This window comes from Rhinopithecus bieti, unplaced genomic scaffold (assembly GCF_001698545.2).
Source record: "Rhinopithecus bieti isolate Rb0 unplaced genomic scaffold, ASM169854v2 scaffold_63560, whole genome shotgun sequence".
In the NCBI taxonomy this organism is placed as follows: domain Eukaryota; kingdom Metazoa; phylum Chordata; class Mammalia; order Primates; family Cercopithecidae; genus Rhinopithecus; species Rhinopithecus bieti.
In genome coordinates this window covers 1,824,440-1,845,241 of record NW_016826568.1, presented here as the reverse complement: position 1 = coordinate 1,845,241, position 20,802 = coordinate 1,824,440, and the positions used below count along the sequence as shown (strand labels likewise).

Here is a 20,802-nt window from a genome sequence, read left to right as displayed (position 1 = left end):
GTTGTACAGGCTAGAATGTAGTGGCACAATCTTAGCTCACTGCAACTTCCCCCTCCTGAGTTCGAGTGATTCTCATGCCTCAGCCTCCCAAGTAGCAGGGATTACAGGTGTGCACCACCACGTCCAGCTAATTTTTGTAGTTTTAGTAGAGATGGGGTTTCACCATGCTGGCCAGACTGGTCTCAAACTCCTGGCCTCAAGTGTTCCGCCCACCTTGGCCTCCCAAAGTGCTGGGATTGTAAGCGTGAGCCAAGGCACCTGGCCTTGACCCTGTTATCCTATTGTTTCTTTACATTGTTGTTCTGGATATTTTATCAAAATTAGAAGAACTTCAAGATTAATATAAGCTCAATATTTTAAGAAATCATTAAACATATAGTTCCGATTAGAAAAGGAATTTTATTGGTTTACTCCTGCAAGCTTGAAGCGGTTGTCTTTTGTTATCTGTAGAATAACGGTCCTACACATTATTTTTTGCTTTTAAATATTTATCCTCTTTCCATTTTACTTTACCAATGAGTCTGTCTATGTTATACTCATGAAGTCTAAAACCTATTTTTTCCATAGTTTATTCCATGGATTCATGCTACTTAGTAGATCATTGAAGAGTTTCTTAAATAATACTATAGTAATATTTATTTACATCTTACTACATGCCAAGCATTACACTAATTGTTTTGTAGATTTAGCTCATTCAATTGTTGTAATCATTGTATGTCACAGATACCATTTATTTCCACTTTACATGTGAAAAACCTGAGGCCTGTGATCAGGTCTATTTAAGTAACTAAATACTTAATGACTTAAGTATTTACTGTGATCAGTAAATTTAAGTAATTTACTCAAATCAAAAAGCTAGTTAGTAGAAACCAGAAAGTCTAGCTCATCAGTCCAGACCTTTAACCAATATACAAATCTGCCGTTCTATGAACTAGATGTAAGCGAACAGAATTTCTTCTCTGTACATTTGTTTGTGAAGAAAATAGAAGTATATTAGGTACCTTGTGTGAAATGGGGAAAGGACTAAAAATGTAATGAAACTAGTGTTATTGCTTTTGTTTCTCTCCTCATATTTTAGAAATGAAACATCGTGTATACTCAATTAAAATGACTGTATTAGGGCTTCACACTGAATACAGAATGTCCTCAAATTAGGCAGTAAGAGAACCTGGGTCTCCATTACTGGGTGAGTTGATATGAAAAGTGCAGTGGACATGGATATATGATGCACATTAAATGGCCAAAAGCAACATGTATGGATTTATAAAATACTATGATTATGTTGAAAAATTATATACAATAAGCCATACTACCATTAAATAAAAAACATATGCATATGATTTTAAATAAATATATTCATAATAATACTTTATGAAAAACAAATAACATTTTTAAATGGTTGCTCTTTAGTGTAGATAAACGGCAAGTAGATTTGGGGTAAAAATGAAAGTAGGTACATAAGAAAATATATAACCCAAGAGAGGGTCCTGTTTGGTTCAAGATTGAAATGCGCCGTGAATTGAGGCATGTTATTAACTCAGCCCTCAACACATGAGATACAAACAAACAAACAAAAAACACAAAAACACAGGAAAAATAACAATAAAGAAAGGAGACAAGGAAAGAAGGAAAGGAGCGAAGGAAAGGAAGAGAGAAAGGATAACACAGAGAGAGAAGATGAACAAACCTTAACTAATTTTAAAACCCGATTTTCTCAAAATATTTCAGATGACTTGTTTAATAAATTATAGGTAGAAATTTTCATTAAAATTTGAATAAATATGCAGTGAAATTTGCCAAATTCATTACAATGCATTATCTTTTGAATGGCAATTTATATATTTAAAAGCTCTGGTAATGAAGCCTGTCTTTCCAACACAAATATCAGAATTCAAAAAACCCAGTTTCCCTTTCTCCTCAGATAAAGGTATATGGCTTCAAATACATCAAACCAACTGGCCCAGGCAAGATCTTGATTCAAATAGGCAAATTAAGAAACCACGTTCTTCATGAAGTTCTCTTTTTTGGCTTTCTGCTGGTGAAAGTGAAAGAAAAAACATGAAGATGTTGCTGGTGGAAATATTGATGATTTCTTTTTAGTTTTGAAGTTTGAGATCCAGAAGCAGCAATGCTACTTGTGGCAATAGCAATTGCAATAAAATAAAAANTTATCTTTTGAATGGCAATTTATATATTTAAAAGCTCTGGTAATGAAGCCTGTCTTTCCAACACAAATATCAGAATTCAAAAAACCCAGTTTCCCTTTCTCCTCAGATAAAGGTATATGGCTTCAAATACATCAAACCAACTGGCCCAGGCAAGATTTTGATTCAAATAGGCAAATTAAGAAACCACGTTCTTCATGAAGTTCTCTTTTTTGGCTTTCTGCTGGTGAAAGTGAAAGAAAAAACATGAAGATGTTGCTGGTGGAAATATTGATGATTTCTTTTTAGTTTTGAAGTTTGAGATCCAGAAGCAGCAATGCTACTTGTGGCAATAGCAATTGCAATAAAATAAAAATCTTGCCATCCATTGCTCGACAGCTGCCACGCAATATTCAGCTTCATCAGGCCAGATCTGTGGTAGTTTTATGCATTGTTCCTCTAAATTTATATTCTAATCTTTGAATCTATTCTCAATGAGTCTATGAGCCACTTCATATCCTTTATTAATGCTCTTTTCTGTTTCAACTAACCAGAGAATATTTTGTTTGCAGCTAAGAATACAAACATTAATAATAATAATAATAATAATAATAATAATTCCCAGAAGTGGAGTGTTGTAGGTAAGTCTATTAAGGAAAGGGGAATATAGGACCAGTGATCAAACTGCTGTGTTTCATTGTAACAAGGATCCATTCAGTGTTAAAGAATGGAAATCTGACAACTTCTGGCATATAGGGGCATGCAACTCATTGCTTGTGCTCACCTCAAATAATATTGAAGATTATACTTTTGGTGGTTCAGATTCCACCATAAAGGCATGAGAAATTTAAGAAATTCAACAAAGGTCGGCTGTGTCTAAATGCACTTCATAGTTTAAAGAAATAAACCATCTCCAAGATTAAATTCTTAGTTTAAATCACATTGAAATGATCAGGGCACTTCTTGTCTCTTATAGTGGAAAGGATGACATAGCTATACATCAAAACTCAAGTCTTTTTCCATGAATTCCTGAATTACAAAGATGATTTACTTTATTGTTTTGCCTTTTGAGAAAATTAGACCATTGACTAAGGAAAATGGTTAAATCATGAGCACTGGAATATTTGGATAAATAGGAGGATTCAGGTGACTGAAAATTTTCTCTTTTGCTAAAACTTACTGAATCCTTCTTGCTAGCAGATTCAGCTATCCAACACATGACTGAGGAAGCTGCTCCTTCATTTCTTCAATATCAAATCCATACCTTATTTAAGGTGGTTAACTGATGGAGGAAAGCAATATTCTTTCTGACCAAATCTATTATTCCATTTGAACTCAAAATTCCAGCATCCTCTTGGGAACCAATTATCTGGTTAATGCTGAGGACTGGAAGCTTCTTGAATATGAGACTTGCAAGATTTTATAGCTAAATTTGAAAATGCATGGGGGAATATGTGTGAAAATTGATTTTACGTGTTCCTGATATAGAACCAAAAAAGAATTTTAATTCTAGCTTGTATAAATATCTGATTAGAGATTCTAGATTCAATGTGCTACTTTCTGGTAGCTGGTTTAGGTGCTAAATGCTTCTTCAATTAGTTGATCAAAATCTGGACTGAAAAACAGGCTAAGTTAAATAAAGTTCAGACACTTGCAGTTCCTCCTTTTAATGTACAAGGAATTCAATGACCTACTGAAGTATGCAAGTTAAGATGGATTTATTGTTCAAAGCCTGTTAAATGGGCTGGGTGTGGTGGCTCGTGCCTGTAATCCCAGCACTTTAGGAGGACAAGGCAGGTGGATCACCTGAAGTCAGGAGTTCGAGACCAGCCTGGCCAAAATGAAGAAACCCTGTCTCTATTAAAAATACAAATATTAGCTGGGTGTGGTGGTGGGCACTTGCAATCCCACCTACTCAGGAGGCTGAGGCAGGAGAAGTGCTTGAACGTAGGAGGCGGAAGTTGCGGTGAGCCAAAATTGTGCCATCGCACTCCAGCCTGGGCTACGAGAGCAAAACAAAACAGAAAAAAAAAACCTGTGAAATCACCCACTGATTAAATTTTCAGAAAGAGCTCAGAAGATACTCTCCTCACCATAACAATAAAAAAGAATGATGAGCACAACAATGTTATCTTAAAACAAAACAAAACAAAAAACCTCTATAATTTATATATTCTATACCGGGAACACAGACATTGAAGCTACACTCAAGTGATTTCATTTCTTTAGGGTTTAGGAGTACCTTACCACTGGAATGAGGGTGGGCATGGATCTCATAATAGGTAGCAGGATATGACTGGTAAAATATACAGTACTGTAGCATGCAGACACTAAATTAATGAATCATCTGATCCTTGGCAATGATATCAAGGTCTGGGAAGTAAAAATATAAATTTAGTGACCTAATTAGTCATGACCTGTCAATGGTTTTCACACTTAAATTAGTTTACTTACCCCATGGCCACTTAATGCAGAGAAATGTGGTTACTCTTGAAGAAGGACTCTGCAATAGCATCATATCTTAGTATTGCACATCTTCCTTCTAGCTTTCCTGAAAGACATCTCCTGCCATTTCTAAATACATTAGGGAGGAAAGGAGGTGGGTGCAAATGCCCAGTCCTTTCACAGATTATTGAATACTGCCTTCAAGCTAACATTGATCTTGGTGGCTTCAGATTATCACTAAAAAAAATTTGCGTAAGTAGAGGTTATTAGGGTCATGTGATGAATGGGATTTTGTCTTGGGTTCATATTACAGTTGATACAGTAATACTTCCATTTCAGCTTTTGATTGTTTTACCAGATCTTTGGTGTGTATTTGGAAGATTTATACTGTAACTGGAAGAAATGTCTTTTTATCGCAGTAGCCCCTGAAGTCAAAGCTGCTGTCAAACTCTACTAATGGCCAAACTAAAGACCACTAAGCAACTCTCTCCTACAAAAACAGTAAACATAGATCCCTGGGAGAATGTTTCAACTAGAGCCATCATGAAGAACAAGGAAGAAAAAAGGCTGGTGCTTATGAAAACATAGGCAGATTTAACTTACCTATTCAATCTACATGGAAGACAAATTAATCTTGTAAAACAAAAATACCTTGAATTAGGTGGTGGTTCAAGTACAGGCAATGTGGTTTCTTCACTAAAGAAAATCAACAAAGACCCTGACACTCAATATTATAATAATAGTCTAACAAATGGCCATTTTTTTTCTTTTTAGAAGTTCACGTCTCAGTAAACAGAGATTGCCAACAAGTATTTGCTGCTTTTTGCATAAACAACAGTATGCTTTCACCATATTGTTCTAATATTCTCTGAAATTTCCAGTTTTACAGCCAGATTTAGTCTTTGGGAACACTGATCATATCAACATTTTATGAGACACCATGCTCACCCACTACAAGGATGGCATCAAATTGAAAAGACACAGTGAACTGGGATTATAATGTCCTCCAGATATTTGTGCAAGAACCAAGAAGTAAAACCCATGAAAATATAGGTAACACCTACCTTGGTGATATTTCTGATAGTCTGGGAGAGCTTGAAACATGCCCTCCAAGGTAAGGTGTAAGTTTGCTGCATTTTGATATCCATAGCATGTCAAATAGCCCTCTGGAAAAAGGTTCCAAGAGTCTGAGCCTACATTCAAAGCAATTAAAATCTGTCTGCTTCGGTCAAGGATTAGAATTCTGTACCTTGGCATGTAAATTATTTGTAATTTTGGCTTTGTGGTTAGAATGAGCTTATTTTCTGTTGGGACAAAATATACATGTATATATATTAAAAGAGCTTTAAGCTTAAGCTTAAAAATGCCTAGTGTACAATTATTTTAAAATAAAACAAATATATTTATAGAAAACATAAATACACACTATTTTGCAAAAGATAAACTTCCAAAGTAACTGCTTTTAACAGAATTTTAAAATTTTACACTATGTGCTGATATGTCTCTTATCTATCTGTATGGATAGATACATTTCAGAAGTCCTAAAAGAATATAACAGAACAACAGAAGTGTTGTTATGTAAATAAATCTAAATATTATTTGGCAAAGAAAGACTATCTTGTGTAAATCAATTTTGTGTAAGAATGTATTATATATGACATACTCATTAGAAAACTTAAGGAACTCAATAATTTTATTCATTTTATAAGATTAGTAGCTTAATAATGAACACTATACATATCCACTGTTTTATCCTCTAATTTGTATATCCACTATTTGCATATCCACTATTTTATCCGCTAATTTTTTATCTGCTATTTATCTTTTATTCCCTTTGTAATTGATTAAAGACTTCTTTATATAACTAACATATTCACATTTTATTTTCTTATCATTTTTCCCTTCATCATAGCCACTATTTCTTTATATTATGTAACATCTACTTTTTTATTGCTTTTCTCCCCCTTTATATTTGCTTATTTTTCTTTACCAAGAAAATTCTCACAATTTTGTAATTCTTTCTGGTCAATAAAATTATTATAACCACATTTGACAAGAACTGTAAATTTGAACCAATTCTAGTATTTAGCTTTTCCTTTACATTTTGTAGCTTGATTATTACATGCAAAAAAGTATTGTTTTAATCCAGATAGCTTCCCCTAAAAACAAGTTCCTAGACTCCATAATGATATAATTGTTTCGAAAATGTCTAAATACTATGTATACATTTATAAATCATTTAATCACTTCTATAGACTATCAGCCTAACGCAAAATTTTCAACTTGAATACACACTATTTTTCCTTATACCTTTTTAATCCAATTTTGAATCTGGACATTCATTGCTATCACACACACAGAAATATATTGCTGGAGTGCAGAGAGAAATATCACAAAGAATTGTGCTTTGGTATGATGAGCACTTTGAATTAACAGAAATCAGAAGGCCTTAAGTGTTACCTCTGAAGCAAAAACTTTCTAATCTCTTGTTTCTTCCCTGTCCCCTACATCTCACAATTGCAGGGAGGGACTCTCACTGAAATTTCCTTATTTGACTAAGGGAAACTCCGTGTCAAAAACAATGTGATTGTCTTAAAGCATCCTTCCTGGAAATCTCATCAAATAATCAGGAAACATTAACCACCAGAAAAGAAAAGAGAAGAGACTAAAAGTCATCACCATGCCCAGACAGACTTTTTGTTTATTATTCTAAGGACACCTCCCAGAGATTACCTGGGAGACTTTATTTGCATAATAAGAAAATCTTTGTTCACAGTGAAGTTTGAAGTTCCTCCCCTCATCTTCTCATTACTGGTTCCCCCAGAAGTCAGAGAAAATTTGTCCCAGGTCATAGTTCATTGAGATGGTTCATTTCCGCATTTACACCCCCCACCATTCCCTTCCCTATATGAAGAAGGTATTTAAGCGTCAACCATCTGGCCCTTCTTTGAGTCTTACATCTGTGTGCATGTTAATGAATTTATTATGGATGTTTTTCCCTATTAAGCTGTCTATTTTCAGTCATCTCAGCAAACTTACAGAAAGGGCAAAAGGGATACATTTCTTGTGCCCCTACAAAATCAATCAGAAAATATCAACTCAACTGTTGAGGCTAATTATAAATTTGAAATAAATTATTTAAGAAAGAAACATATTTCTCTGAAAACAATCTTTAGAGGATCTCAAAACTAAATTTAAAATCTGCTTAAGGAAGTTTTGTATAACAACCACATATGGTGAAGATAACTTTATTCAATTTAATTCTTAAAAGATGTTTAGGCATTAAAACCTACTACAATCCACTTTCTGCAATTTGGGGACTTGAAAAGTGTTTTGCCGTGGTGGCATTAAACTTAAGACATTTTAGGAGTTATTCTGAAATCACTTTGCAGAGATGATAACAGTGATATGACCTGGGCCTGTGTCCCTGCCCAAATCTCATGTTCAATGTAATTCCCAGTGTTGGAGGTGGGGCCTCCTGGGATGTGATTGGATCATGGGGGCAGTTTCTTGTGAATGGTTTAGCATCATATCCTTGGTACTTTCTCATGATAGTCAGTTCTCAAAAGGTCTGGTTGTTTAAAGTGTGCAGCACCTTCCCCTCTCTTGTACTCCTGCTCTCACCATGTGAGATGACTCACTCCTTCTTTGCTTTCTGCTGTAATTGGAAGCCTCCTGGTGCCTCACAAGAGGCAGAAGCTGCTGTGCTTCTTGTACAGTCTGCAGAACCATGAGCCAGTTAAACCTCTTTTCTTCATAAATTACCCAGTCTCAGGTATTTATAGCAGTGGAAGAAGACTAATACAAACAGTGAGAAAATTATGACAGTTAAAGAGATCTTACTTAATTGACTCCATCTTTCCTTTAACCTCCAGGCTGCCCTTGTTCATTCCTGGGGATAGACCGAAATAACTTTGGGGGGAATTTAGTTTATAATTTAGCTTTTAAACAAAAGTGATAATAATTCCTCTCTGAAACAAATCCTCTCCTTGCTTAGGGACCAGATAACCTTTGCAAAACTAACAGATTAGCCACAAGATTAAAAATTATGACTCAGGTGTCATGCAGTCAGAATCCACAGGATTCCTAATCTCCCCAGTGGCTCCCATGGCTAACATTGCTATTTTAAGACCTTTGATTGGTGTTCAAGATATTTCTCAGACCCTGTAGCATTCTGATGGATCAGTTGGCATCATACAGAAAGCTTAAACTAGCTCATTTGGTCTTGTAGCCATCACCCAGGAACTGAATCTGCAGGAGGACAGATTCAGCTTCTTATGATTTCATCCCGGACCCAACAAATCAGCATTCCCCATTCCCTAGACCCCTACCCACCAAACTATCTTTAAAAAACTCTAGCCTCTGACTTTTGGGGGAGCTGATATGAGTAATAATAAAACTCTGGTTTCCTGCTTAGCTGGCTCTACATGTATTAAACTCTTTTTCTGTTGCAATTTACCTGTCTTGATCAATTGACTCTCTCTGGGGAGCGGGCAAGAAGAACCCATTGGGTGGTTATAATTAGAAGTTTCCATAATTTTTGTATAAAGTGAGACTTAGTGGTTCTGGAATGCTGATACTGAGAAGAATCTTATTTTGATGTTTTGGGTAGGTTTTCATAATGTTAGAGTATACTGTGAGAATGCGAATGAATAGCAACCAAAAATCAAGAAAATTGTCTGCTCTGAATATAAAAATGTGTTTTACAAGACACCTATGAATTGAACACCTGGATAAAAATTCATCTTTTTTGGTATTTAAGGTATTGAAATTTCAAATAATATACTTTTGAGGTTGAAGAGGCCAGCAAGTTGAAGACAACTATAGCAAATATTTGTTGAGTACATCATTAAAAAATCGACAGTTATTTCCTCTATCTAGTTTATCAAAGGAATACCTTTCAAATAATTTAAGGGTATGCAAGCTGGAGAATATTCTTCTGAAGGAACACCACTCTTAGTGATTGTTCAATATGCTTACAATATGTTGGTGGAAGATTCATACATAGAATCAAGTAAAGTTGAAAGATGTTGCATAAGAAAGCTGAAGCCAAAGGTTTCAAGCCAATATTTTTTCTAAAATGGGAAGAGAGTTTGCATTTACTGAACACTCCTGATGTCTAGGTACGGTGATGAAAAGTCAACACATGCTAGCATTGCCTGCAGCTGAGCCTATGCTGAGGGAAAAATTGATTTTCACTATTCCTGTCCAGCTCTTTAGCACTTCTATTAGTTTCACCTTAGGTTAGGTAGTAAATGGTAAAAAATATAAACGATTCACTGGGGAAAGTGGCTTATATGTGTGCGTTATATTTTCTAATGGAAAAAAAAACGCTGCAGACAAGTATTCAATGTGGCTAAGAACATGCAGAGTATAGAATAATTCCTATTACGTTAATCACATGCTTCACACAATCCGGGCTAATTTTGAATGTTTCCCTCAGCTTTATCAGTCAGCAGCAACTATGAACTCAGCTGCATGCATTTTGTTATTTTTAGGATATAACCATTTGATTTACTTGAGGTATTCAACAATTCATATTAATTATTTTTTCTGAGACTTTGTAACCAACAGCATTCCCTCATCAAGGCTAGCATTCCACGACCTACAAACTTATACTAATACTGTATAAAGTCAGCCTGATTTCATTCAGACAAACATGCCCTATTTCTTTGTGAGTACTGGTGGCAAGGATGTGCTCACTGACCAAAGCCCACCTGAAGTTCTAAGGAGATGACGAGGTCACTACACTTTGGACTAAGAGTTGTAGCCAATTGATAAAGGAAAGGTACAAATTTTGGCTTTTAATGCCTTTTTCTTCCCCTCCCAGATACCTGTTGATGGACAAAACATGCTACAAATTACTCTTAGATTTAAAAGGACTCTTGCTACATAGTGGGTTGAATTATTAAATTAGCTGTAGTTTATCTTTGGTTTTTATCTTGCTAGGAAAGAAGTCTTCCATGTTAATTTGCTTAAAAGTGAACATTTGAGGGTAAAATATAGGGAAATCAGTAGCTCAAACAGGACTGTATTCCCTACTCTAATAATTACTTCCTACTCATTCCAAAATTTCCATATGGAATATAGAAATGTTTTCAGGTGGTTGCATAATAGTTCATAGTTATTCTAATTTTGATAAATGAACTTAGCAAAGAAAATTTCATTGCATGCATTTTTGCTACAATAGTTGAAATAATATGAAAAGATTTATGATCTGAAAGGAAAATTCATCTGTGTTGCCAAGCAAGCAAATAAACAAGCAAATAAAACCTGCCTGATCACATGCTAAATTAATGAGTTTTTAAAAATTCAAGGAAACAAAAAAATAGATTTGAGCTATAAAAATGACTGCTATGAAATTATATGAGATAAATTTTACTTCAAATGGATTTGATACAGAAATGTATTTCTAATGAAAAAAATCAATTAAAAAAATGTGTTTTTTTTTTCTGTAAATGGGATTTCTAACAAATCTTTAGCTTTTATTTGTTTAAAACTGCAAAAGCATTTTTGATGTGTTATACTTTAAGTCCTGACCTTCCGGTTAATGGAAAGTTCTCACATAGATTTCAGTCAACTTGGCCCTCAGCTATGGAAATAATTGACAGAACTAGGCCTAACATACACAACTTGGTTGGGCATGGCACTTACCTGCTTGATTTGTGGTTACATTTACAGACACATACTGCCGGGCTCCTGGACTCAAGTCGGACACTCCATTCACTGCCTCAATCTCAAAGGTATAGTTTGTGTGAGCGAGTAGATCCACCATCATGACAGAGGTGTTTTTCAGGCCGCTTTGCCGGGGAAGGTACCTGACATGACCGCCACACTCCTCACACACACCTGCATGGGAGTTGCACTTCTTGCATGCAATATAATATGACACATCTTTCCTTCCACCAGTGTCAGCAGGCGGAATCCATTCCAGAAAGACACTAGTTTCATTAACATTTGAGATGGCATTCCGAGGAGCGGAGGGGGGTCCTGGTTTGCAAAGTAAAGTAAGAAAAACATAATTTAAGATGATATTAATTAGGCATTATTTACCACAGCAATTCCTGGTCTGAAGGAAAAAATAGATTTGCAATAAATCCTTTAAGTCGTAATTTGTAGTTTTGTTTTCACAATTTTGTAAGAACAATAGTGGGGTTTATTCCCTATGGAAATGACTTATTTTGGCATTGTTATAACGTTAGTTCAGTAAAAGAAGAATGTGTTGCTTCATGTATGTGTAATCAATTATGGAGTAAAATGAGGTATGCACAACTACTATTAAATAAAATTATATATTTAAAAACTGGTGAGTTTCTTGGGGATTGAACTGAATGTTTCCTCATTGATGCTAACCCTTGCAACCTACAAAGTAAACACGAAGTATCTACTTAGAAATTTGNAATGGTCAAAATTATAATTTGCAATTAAACATATTTTACTTTGATGTTGTTTTTATATTACAGTTCTGCAAGTTGTGAATTTTACTTAATTGAAAATCTAAAATTTATTTTTAAAATAACCCTCAAAAGGACTACAATAGGATGAATAAAAGTGTTCAGATTTTGAAGGATCAATAGAACAAATTTCAACTTCCAATAACCTACCAAAATTAGAAAAGAAATACATTTAACACAAATATTTTCATAGACTCATAGCACGTCAGCTACTAATAGATATTAGGAGTGAAACTTTCCTAAGTTCATGATGTATTTCTTGTACACTTTATTTTTTTGTATATAGCTTAATGGAAACTGGGTGTAGCTTTTAAAACATATTTTATGTTCAGAATCATCTTATTTCAATAAGATGGAATATTTCCACTAAAATATGAGTAATGAAATCCATGATCAGAATTGCTTTACAAATTTCATATGTTAAGGGTAACCATATCTTATTTGTATATTATTTTAATTATTCCTGAACTTGATTAGCATAATAGAGAGATCAAAAATTAATTAGGTAATTTCTAACAATATAGTCAATGTTTAGATATTTAGTTAAAACTTCAGTCAGCTGTTAATGCTATATTATTGGATAATCTCAAAGAGAAAATACATTTATATTTGTTCCAGAGACAATTTAGACACCTCTCCTTATACAGATAATAAAATGGAGTATGGTGGTAGTTGAACGGTTCATAAGCATAAATTAAGCTACTTAGGGTGATCTGTTATCCTAATATGCATTGTCTGTTCTAAATATCAAAATTAACAATTTTTAACTAACATTTATTAAGTCATGACTTTTGAGGGATTGTTTTAAAAGTGATACAAAGCTAACTGGTATTTAAGATTTAGCTGGATAGAATGTCATTTAATTAATTATTTATTTATTTAGAGACAGAGTCTCTCTCTGTCGCCCAGGCTGAAGTGCAGTGGAGTGATCTTGGCTCATTGCAACCTCCACCTCCTGGGTTCAAATGACTCTCCTGCCTCAGCCTCCTGAGTAGCTGGGATTACAGGGGCACCCCACCATGCCTGGATAATTTTTGTATTTTTAATAGAGATGGGATTTCACCATATTGGCCAGGCTGGTCTCTAACTCCTGGCCTCAAGTGATCCACCTGCCTGGGCCTCCCACAGTGCTGGGATTACAGGCGTGAGCCACCGCACCAGGCCAAAATGTCATTGAAATGAAAGAACCCCTTAACTAAAAACGACATCTTTGCAAAAAAAAAAAAAAAAAAATCCCTACCTTGACCATATTTAAGGTGGAATCCTATGAATTTTGCCATACCTGTCATCTCATATACTTTAATATAAAACAGTACCCTTTAAGCTGAAATAATTTCTTAAGATGGAAATATCCAGTCTATCATTGATGGGCATTTGGATTGTATTTGTTTTGCTTTACTATTGTAAGCAGTGCTGCAATACACATACTTGTGCATTTGTCTTTATAGTAGAATGATTTATAATCCTTTGGGTATATACCCAGTAAGGGGATTGCTGGGTTAAATGGTATTTCTGGAAATACACGTGTTCTTGTTTACTACACACTTTAGCTTATTTAATAATACAAAGTTATACACAAAATGAAATTTAAGATAAAAAATTACAGGATTAACCTCTGAGAAATATCTCTAAGGTAGAGCAATGTCTAACTTCTATGTGTGTTTTTTTTTTATTTCTGTCAACTGAAAATCCTTGCATTTAACACATTTCCTCTAAATCTATAAAAATGAATCAGCAGCTGAATCCTCCTTTTCTTCTGACTCTTCTACTAACAGCTAGGATGGAGGCACAAACAACTTTAAAGTCGAAAGGAAACTCAAACTCAAGTGAGACCCTAAAGTAGAGGTAAATAGTGGAAGCTCGAACTAACATGCACCTATAAAAAACATGTGATAACATTCCACTGCCCTAATCATAGATATGATGTGTGAACCAAAGTAGACCTGAGACGAACCCTTAATTTAAGCAGATTCATCAGAATTTTTGGTTTTATTTTCGTTTGATTTTTTTTCTGTAGGCTTATAAAATGTTGTTGTATAGATTTTAAAACTTTGCATATTCTACTAAAAAAAAAATTGAAGTTGGAGATATATATTCAATTCCAAAGAGCCAAAGGCACACTGAAGCTCAAGATCTTCATCTGAACATCTATCAAGTGATAAGGAAATCGTATGCAGTAATTGTGGTATTATGAATGCAACTAAAAACATACGCACACACTCATAGATTATGTATTATAAAGGTCTTGTACATGAGTCCTATTTTTTTTTTTTTTAGAAATGCATACAAATTAGTGCTCATTTGACAACACAGTATTAGAAATTCACACACCCGGAAACTAAGAAATATGAAGCCCGACTGTGGGCTTTGGTCCTAAAACAGTGCTAAGCAGTCCTTGCCACCAAAGCAGTTTCCCCCCTCACGACCCAACCCCATTTCCAAACCTAACAAATTTACAGAAAAGGAGGTTCACATTTATGCTGAAAAAAAGAAAGAAAAGGGTAGGCCACTTAAAGAAAATTCTAATTAGAAAATTAATAAAATTTGAAAGACAATTCAAAACATGGTTTTTCTCTTTAATTTACCACTCTGTTGTCTAGACAACATTTTCCTTATTTGGACATTCATTTGCTCTCATAAGCAAAATAATTATTTGAATCTCCACTGCAACCAAAATGCATCACATTCAATCATAGCTTATATCTTCCCCATTCATATGTATCCTTACAAAAGCACATATATAAAAATGGTATTTATTCATTTGAAGAGGAAATTACTTTTCACTAGTAATCATCTAACCTGTAAAGTCATCAACCTTGGGATAAAAAGAATGGTCTTCAGAATGTAAAACTAATTACTAGCAATGATTTAAGGAAATCCAAAAATGTGTTTCATTGACACTATGAAATTTAGACACCATGAAATTCAGATAAAATTTCAGTTTGTGATTATTTGATAACATAAAAATTCTGCACTGCTTCTTTAAATTTAGAAATGGATACTAACATTTCAAGCTTTTGTGAACACCTTTGAAAGCAGCCACAACTTCCTAGAACCTAAAATAGTAAATCCAGGCAGTTCATGGAAATTAAACGATATGAGGAGGGAGGGATTCACTCTCCTCTTTAATTTTCTGTTTTTGCTTGATTCGCTACAAAGACTTTGCTTGTGGAAAAACTGAAAGTAATGTCGTCAAGCAAATAAATGCGTAAATGTGTTACATTCTCAGAAATATATGGAAAACCAAATATATAGAAAACAAAAAAATGTTGAAAGATGTGGCTACATCTACTGCAAATGTTGGAATTAAATGTTTACTATTCATCTACTCTACTTAAGATCACCAAATCTATTAAATAATAGTTAAGGACACTCACTGACAAGAAACATGACCGTTGCTTGAGAACCCTAGCAAAAAAGTTGGTGTACATATGACTCTGATCTAAATCTGATTTGCCACTCCCAGTTCTCTATGTTTTGAAATATTTCCTGTGTTCTTTCATAAATTACTTTCTCAGTGACTTATTGGGGCAGTTTAGAACAAGTTGGTGAAGGCTCCATTAGCTACATAATTTTGTGATGAGAAAACTGGCAGAGGAAGAAGAGGAAGGAGGAAGGAGGAAGGAAGGAGAAGAAGAGGAAGAGGACGAAGAAGAAGAAGGAGAAGAAGAAGAAGAAGAAGAAGAAGAAGAAGAAGAAGAAGAAGAAGAAGAAGAAGAAGAGGAAGAAAAGAAGAAGAAGAAGAAGAGGAGGAAGAAGAAGGAGGAGGAAGGAGGAAGGAAGAAGAGGTTTTAATGTAAACTGGGAATTAGATTATCAAAGTTATGTTGTTATGTTTAGCTAGCATGAACACTGAAATAAGCCACAAAATAAAAGAAAAAAATTCTGTATCTGTGTCTCAGCTGTTGAATTTGAAGTTAGGGAAAATGGATGCTTCTAACAATGAGTGATAAAAGAAACTCAGACTTTTCAGTTCTTATTCAAGGAGACTGAAAATGGATGAAAACTGTATAGAGAAGATTAAACATTATGCCTGTTTTAGGGGGAAATATTACTAGAATATAACAGGCTCCATCGTGCTGTTTCCTCAAAACTGGTGAAAGTTAGCATTACTAAATATCCGTGGGTTTCCTTACTTGTGCATGCCATTGTGGGTGGATCAGACTCTCTCCTGAAATAATCCTTTTCACAGACACAAGAGGTTGAAGCTTCCTCATGGGTATAACTGTGAGGTGGACATTTGCCGCAGCTCTGGATGTGAGGTGAGGCTTTGAAGAACCCAGGTCTGCACACTGTCAAAAGAAATAAGAGACTAAGCTTTTGCCTGGAACAGATGCAGTGTTTGTTTTGTGAATAATGTCATTATTTTGACTAGCATACGCAGATTACAGATAACACAATCTTTGCATCAATTTCAAGAATTTTTCATAAGCTTCTGGATAATAAATACCAGGCCATTCATTCAAATAATCAAATATTTATTTAAAGTACTTAAACATTTATGGAAAATACATACTCGTAATGATTTTTATGCTACAGGAGCTTATAAGGAATTATATTGATAAAAGGCAAATACTTATATGTATTTAAAACAGTGCTTTGTGTATGATTTTCACTGACTCTATCATTACTACAACTATATTGAAGAAATACATATTATTCCAGGTACTGCTAAAATGGTGTGATACAAAGTAGGCACACAACATTGTTATTGAATAATAAATAAATTAATTAGTATGTGCTAAATGCCTCATAAATTCTGTTAGATTGGGGAAAATGCATAGATGACCTGATATATCAACTATATTATTTTGATTTCAGGGGAGTCAAATTTTGACTTTTTTTTTACATTTACTTCTTTTATAACTTTTCTTTGAGACACCTACTGATTCAACATTTATCCATTCTAATATCAGAAAGGCTTATTTACTATACAAATTATAATGATTTCTTAAGCTCAAACATTATGTCTTATTTAGTTTTGCACTTACTTTTTCCAGTGTTTGACCACAAAAAGCGTTCAAAAAGTTCTATGAAATGTGTGAATGAATAAATGGAGTGGCATGAGTGTTATAACTGAACTATTAAGAATCGCATAAAGAAAATGTTTTCTGATATTTCTGTGAGCATTTCTAAGCTTATCATCAGGTAAATGTGCAGTAAATCTTTGTATTCTGTGGATTTTCTACATGTTCATATTATTCCTATTTCTCAATGGCTAAAAAGCCAAACTTTAATATGCTGATTGTTCAGTATGGGTCACTTGAAGACTACCAAACTGATGGTCTGAATGCTTTGTATAGCTTACTTTACAGAAAGTTAATCAACTATGTTTTTCTGTTTTCAAAGCTCACTACATATACTGAAGTATCACGCATATTTGCTGAAGCTCAAAGGTGAACTTGTACTTCAGTAGAAATTTCTGATAGATATAATGAATTGGGACCAACTTTCATATGCTATAAATGATTTCATGTTTTAGTAATCCATGCTAAGGCTCTCTGCCATCACCATGAATAATCAGGAACTGGCAAAATTGAGAAGGTACTCTTTTCAGTAGATCTAATTATAGTGATAGTAAAGCCTTAACGCTCTTATAAATTCTGAGAGAATGTGAAGGTATTTGAAAGATAAGAAGAGCTTTTTGATAGTATTAGGGACATTCTTGTAGTTAAATGATTAGGAGAAGATTTAAAATATTATTTTTCTTATAATAGGATTGCTGTAGCAGCCTATACCATACTTAGCTAAGTTATTCAATTTTTCTTCTTTTATCCTTTTAGTAAAACCATTCTCACTTTAAACAGTATTTGCTTTCAAAGACATGAAGTGTCAATTCATATGTTCTAAGTATTTGGAATTCATTTACCATTCATGAAACAAAAGTCATTTCTTTTAATGAATGTCTCTTAACTTAAACACTTTATATTATATCACATATAACACTGCTGTTCAAACCCCCAAGGGAGCTTTGGAAATATAAAGTAATATAAATCAAAGTAAAAAATAGATAAATATATCTTTCTGCTCAGCTCAATAAGATGTTTTCGACAGGTGTAGTGGGCCAGTAACTCTACTTGGACTGGCTTCAGAGGTAAATGAGATAGACATGGCCTTGCCTTTATGAATCTTAAAGGTATTCCATAAATATTATAAATATTACTACACTAGGAAAAGAAAAAAGAGCTATAGCAGTAAACATAGATACTCAATTTAATCTGGATTATTTACGGAGACTTCCCTCAGGAAGCTGAGTTTCTGCTTATATTTGAATGACTATGAAAATTATTTGAGTTAGAGTGTATCAGTACCAAAGGGAGAAATCCTTGCAAAGGACTACATCAGGTGGAGAACAAATAAAGAAATGGAAGATACTAAAGAATTGATCAGGAAGATAGTCAGAATAAAGTGGAAGAGTCAAGTTTAAACAGGACAGAGAGCACCAGGCCACAAAAACCTTATATATTTTATTAGATATTTGATACTTTATTTTATAGGCAAAGGGAGGTTATTGGAAAATTCCCCTCACTCCAGCTTTATTAAGGTTTAACTGACAAATGAAAATTGTATATATTCACAGTAACTGCAAAGTTATTAAGCCAGGGAATAATGAGATCAAAGTAGTGTTTATGAGATCATTACACAGCAGCCTGGGTAAAAAAGCAAGAACAGAGGCAAATAGCTCGTTTGTTTCTATTGCATTGGTCCAGAAAGAAACAATATCACTTAACCTGAGTGGTTCCAGTATTGATCAATAAAACAGGGTGAATTCAATAAATGAGAATGGAGTAAAATCAACTAGATTTCATGATGTATTTAATGGGTTAGATGACTTAGTGGAAAATTGTAAGAGTGACTGTAAGGCATTTGACTTAAACTTCACAGAAAATACTGGTGCCATTTTCTCAGAGAACAGGACATGAAATGTGTTGGAGAAGATAATGAGTAATATCTAAGGCATTATTTAATTTCAGGTGGTTGAAGTAATGCAAATAGATTTTTAGAAAGAGAAAAAAAAAACTGTGTGGTTCAATATTATCCAAGAAAATATCATAAACTGTAATTATTCATCACCTTCAAATCGTGATCCTAAATTCCAAGGGGTCATAGAACCCTTCTAGACAAAGTTATATTATTCCCTTAGTTAATTTCATTTCCAACATCAACAGGATTTTCTCGTAGTGTCTCCTCTTACTTCAAACACCTTATGAACTCTGTTTCTGTTACTATCAGCTGATGCAATCATTTGTCTTGAGAAAATAAAAGTTGTCAGAAAGAAACTTACTCATTTTCATACCACCAAATCTCCAAACCTATATGTCATGGTACCCATCTTCTCTACATTTATTTCTATCAAAATAAAATAAAATGTATCCTTGTTCATATCAAATGAAGATATCTGTATTTGAATTAGGAACCCCACTCTGCTCTTTGAGATGAAGCTTCCGAGTAGCTACAATTCTTTTGAGATGCTCAAAACAAAGCAGAACAAAACAAACAACAAAACTATCAACCTCACGTGATACCAATTTTCCCAGTTTTGTTCCACTTTCAGGATATGATTTCTTAAATTATTGTCCATACATACATACATCTGTCATTCCTCATTGTAAATCACAGGATGACTCACTCCACTCCATTGACACTTCTCAATGAAAACTACTTTTGTTAAGATTGCAGTTACTTTCTTGCCATACTTACTTCTCAGCAATATTTGACATGTCCCCTTTTAGGAAACTCCAGATATTTTCAGTAGAAAATGATAGGATAGCCTATAAGTTTCCAAGTAATATTTAAAACTCTTTAAAGGCGGTCTCCCACCATACTCATTGTCTCCATCCATACCAGTCTACTTATTTCCTGTATTTGAGAAAGTCTTCTTCTCTGCCTCTGAAAACTGCAGGAAAAGCAGTTTGGGCCAAAAGACAAGACATGTAAATAAATACATGTATAATCTTTTTTTTTTTCTTTTGAAAAGCTTGTAGTCCACAATAAGAGATTTGAATGTAGTCTGAAAGCATTTGGAAGACACTGAAGATATAATTTGATTTTGAGTGCACACTTTCTGTCAAGAACTGTGACAAAACATGTTTGGACTGTGTGAGGAAAAAAAAAATGTTCTTGACACCCATGAAGCTACAGTGTATTTCATGGGTGGAATAATAAATAATAATAATAAATAATGATGGAGGCAAAATTGACATTTTACATTTTAATCATGACAATATTTAAGAAATAATTATCTAGATAAGTAGTAAAATTTATTTAAATACCAACCCAATATGGTTTATTAAAACAAATGAAGCTTCTGAAGCAAAGTTGTTTCATACGATGTCTGTATATTACCTAAATATCATTTAGAAAACACTATGCCAGTCATTTAAGTTGGGCAAAGAGTAGAAGACAAAAAAATGCACCCCTGTTGACATGTTTTATGAGACTATTGTGGCAACCTCCTGGGGACAGAAAATCATGTTTAATAATTATTTCTACCCATGCTTGAAGGCTCATTTTTTAAATGCAACCATTTCCATAGTATATGTGCTAATCTGCAAGAATACATGTTCTTTCCCTATTTATCCTTTAAGCCTTTGAGCCATCTATTTAGCACCTATTTAGAAATTTGCTGTACAATTTTATGAGAAATTGTTTAAAGTTCCTCAAAATTACAAAAATAAAAAAATTAAACTGGAAAATTGTATTGATTTTTGTAATATTTTAAATTAAATTACTTTTAATATCTCCAATATATTTTACCC

At 33.9% G+C, this 20,802-nt stretch overlaps 1 protein-coding gene across 4 annotated transcripts in view; it reads right to left on the bottom strand.

Moving 5' to 3' along the window:
* EPHA5 (EPH receptor A5) overlaps positions 1 to 20,802 on the bottom strand; it is a 358,795-nt gene that overhangs the window by 161,264 nt on the left and 176,729 nt on the right. For all 4 annotated transcript variants that reach the window (XM_017863470.1, XM_017863467.1, XM_017863469.1 and 1 more), the window contains exons 4-5: positions 16,180 to 16,335; positions 11,244 to 11,579 (exon numbers count right to left, since the gene is read on the bottom strand). In XM_017863470.1, the coding sequence (XP_017718959.1) occupies positions 11,244 to 11,579; positions 16,180 to 16,335 (492 nt within the window). The remainder of the gene's footprint in view (positions 1 to 11,243; positions 11,580 to 16,179; positions 16,336 to 20,802) is intronic.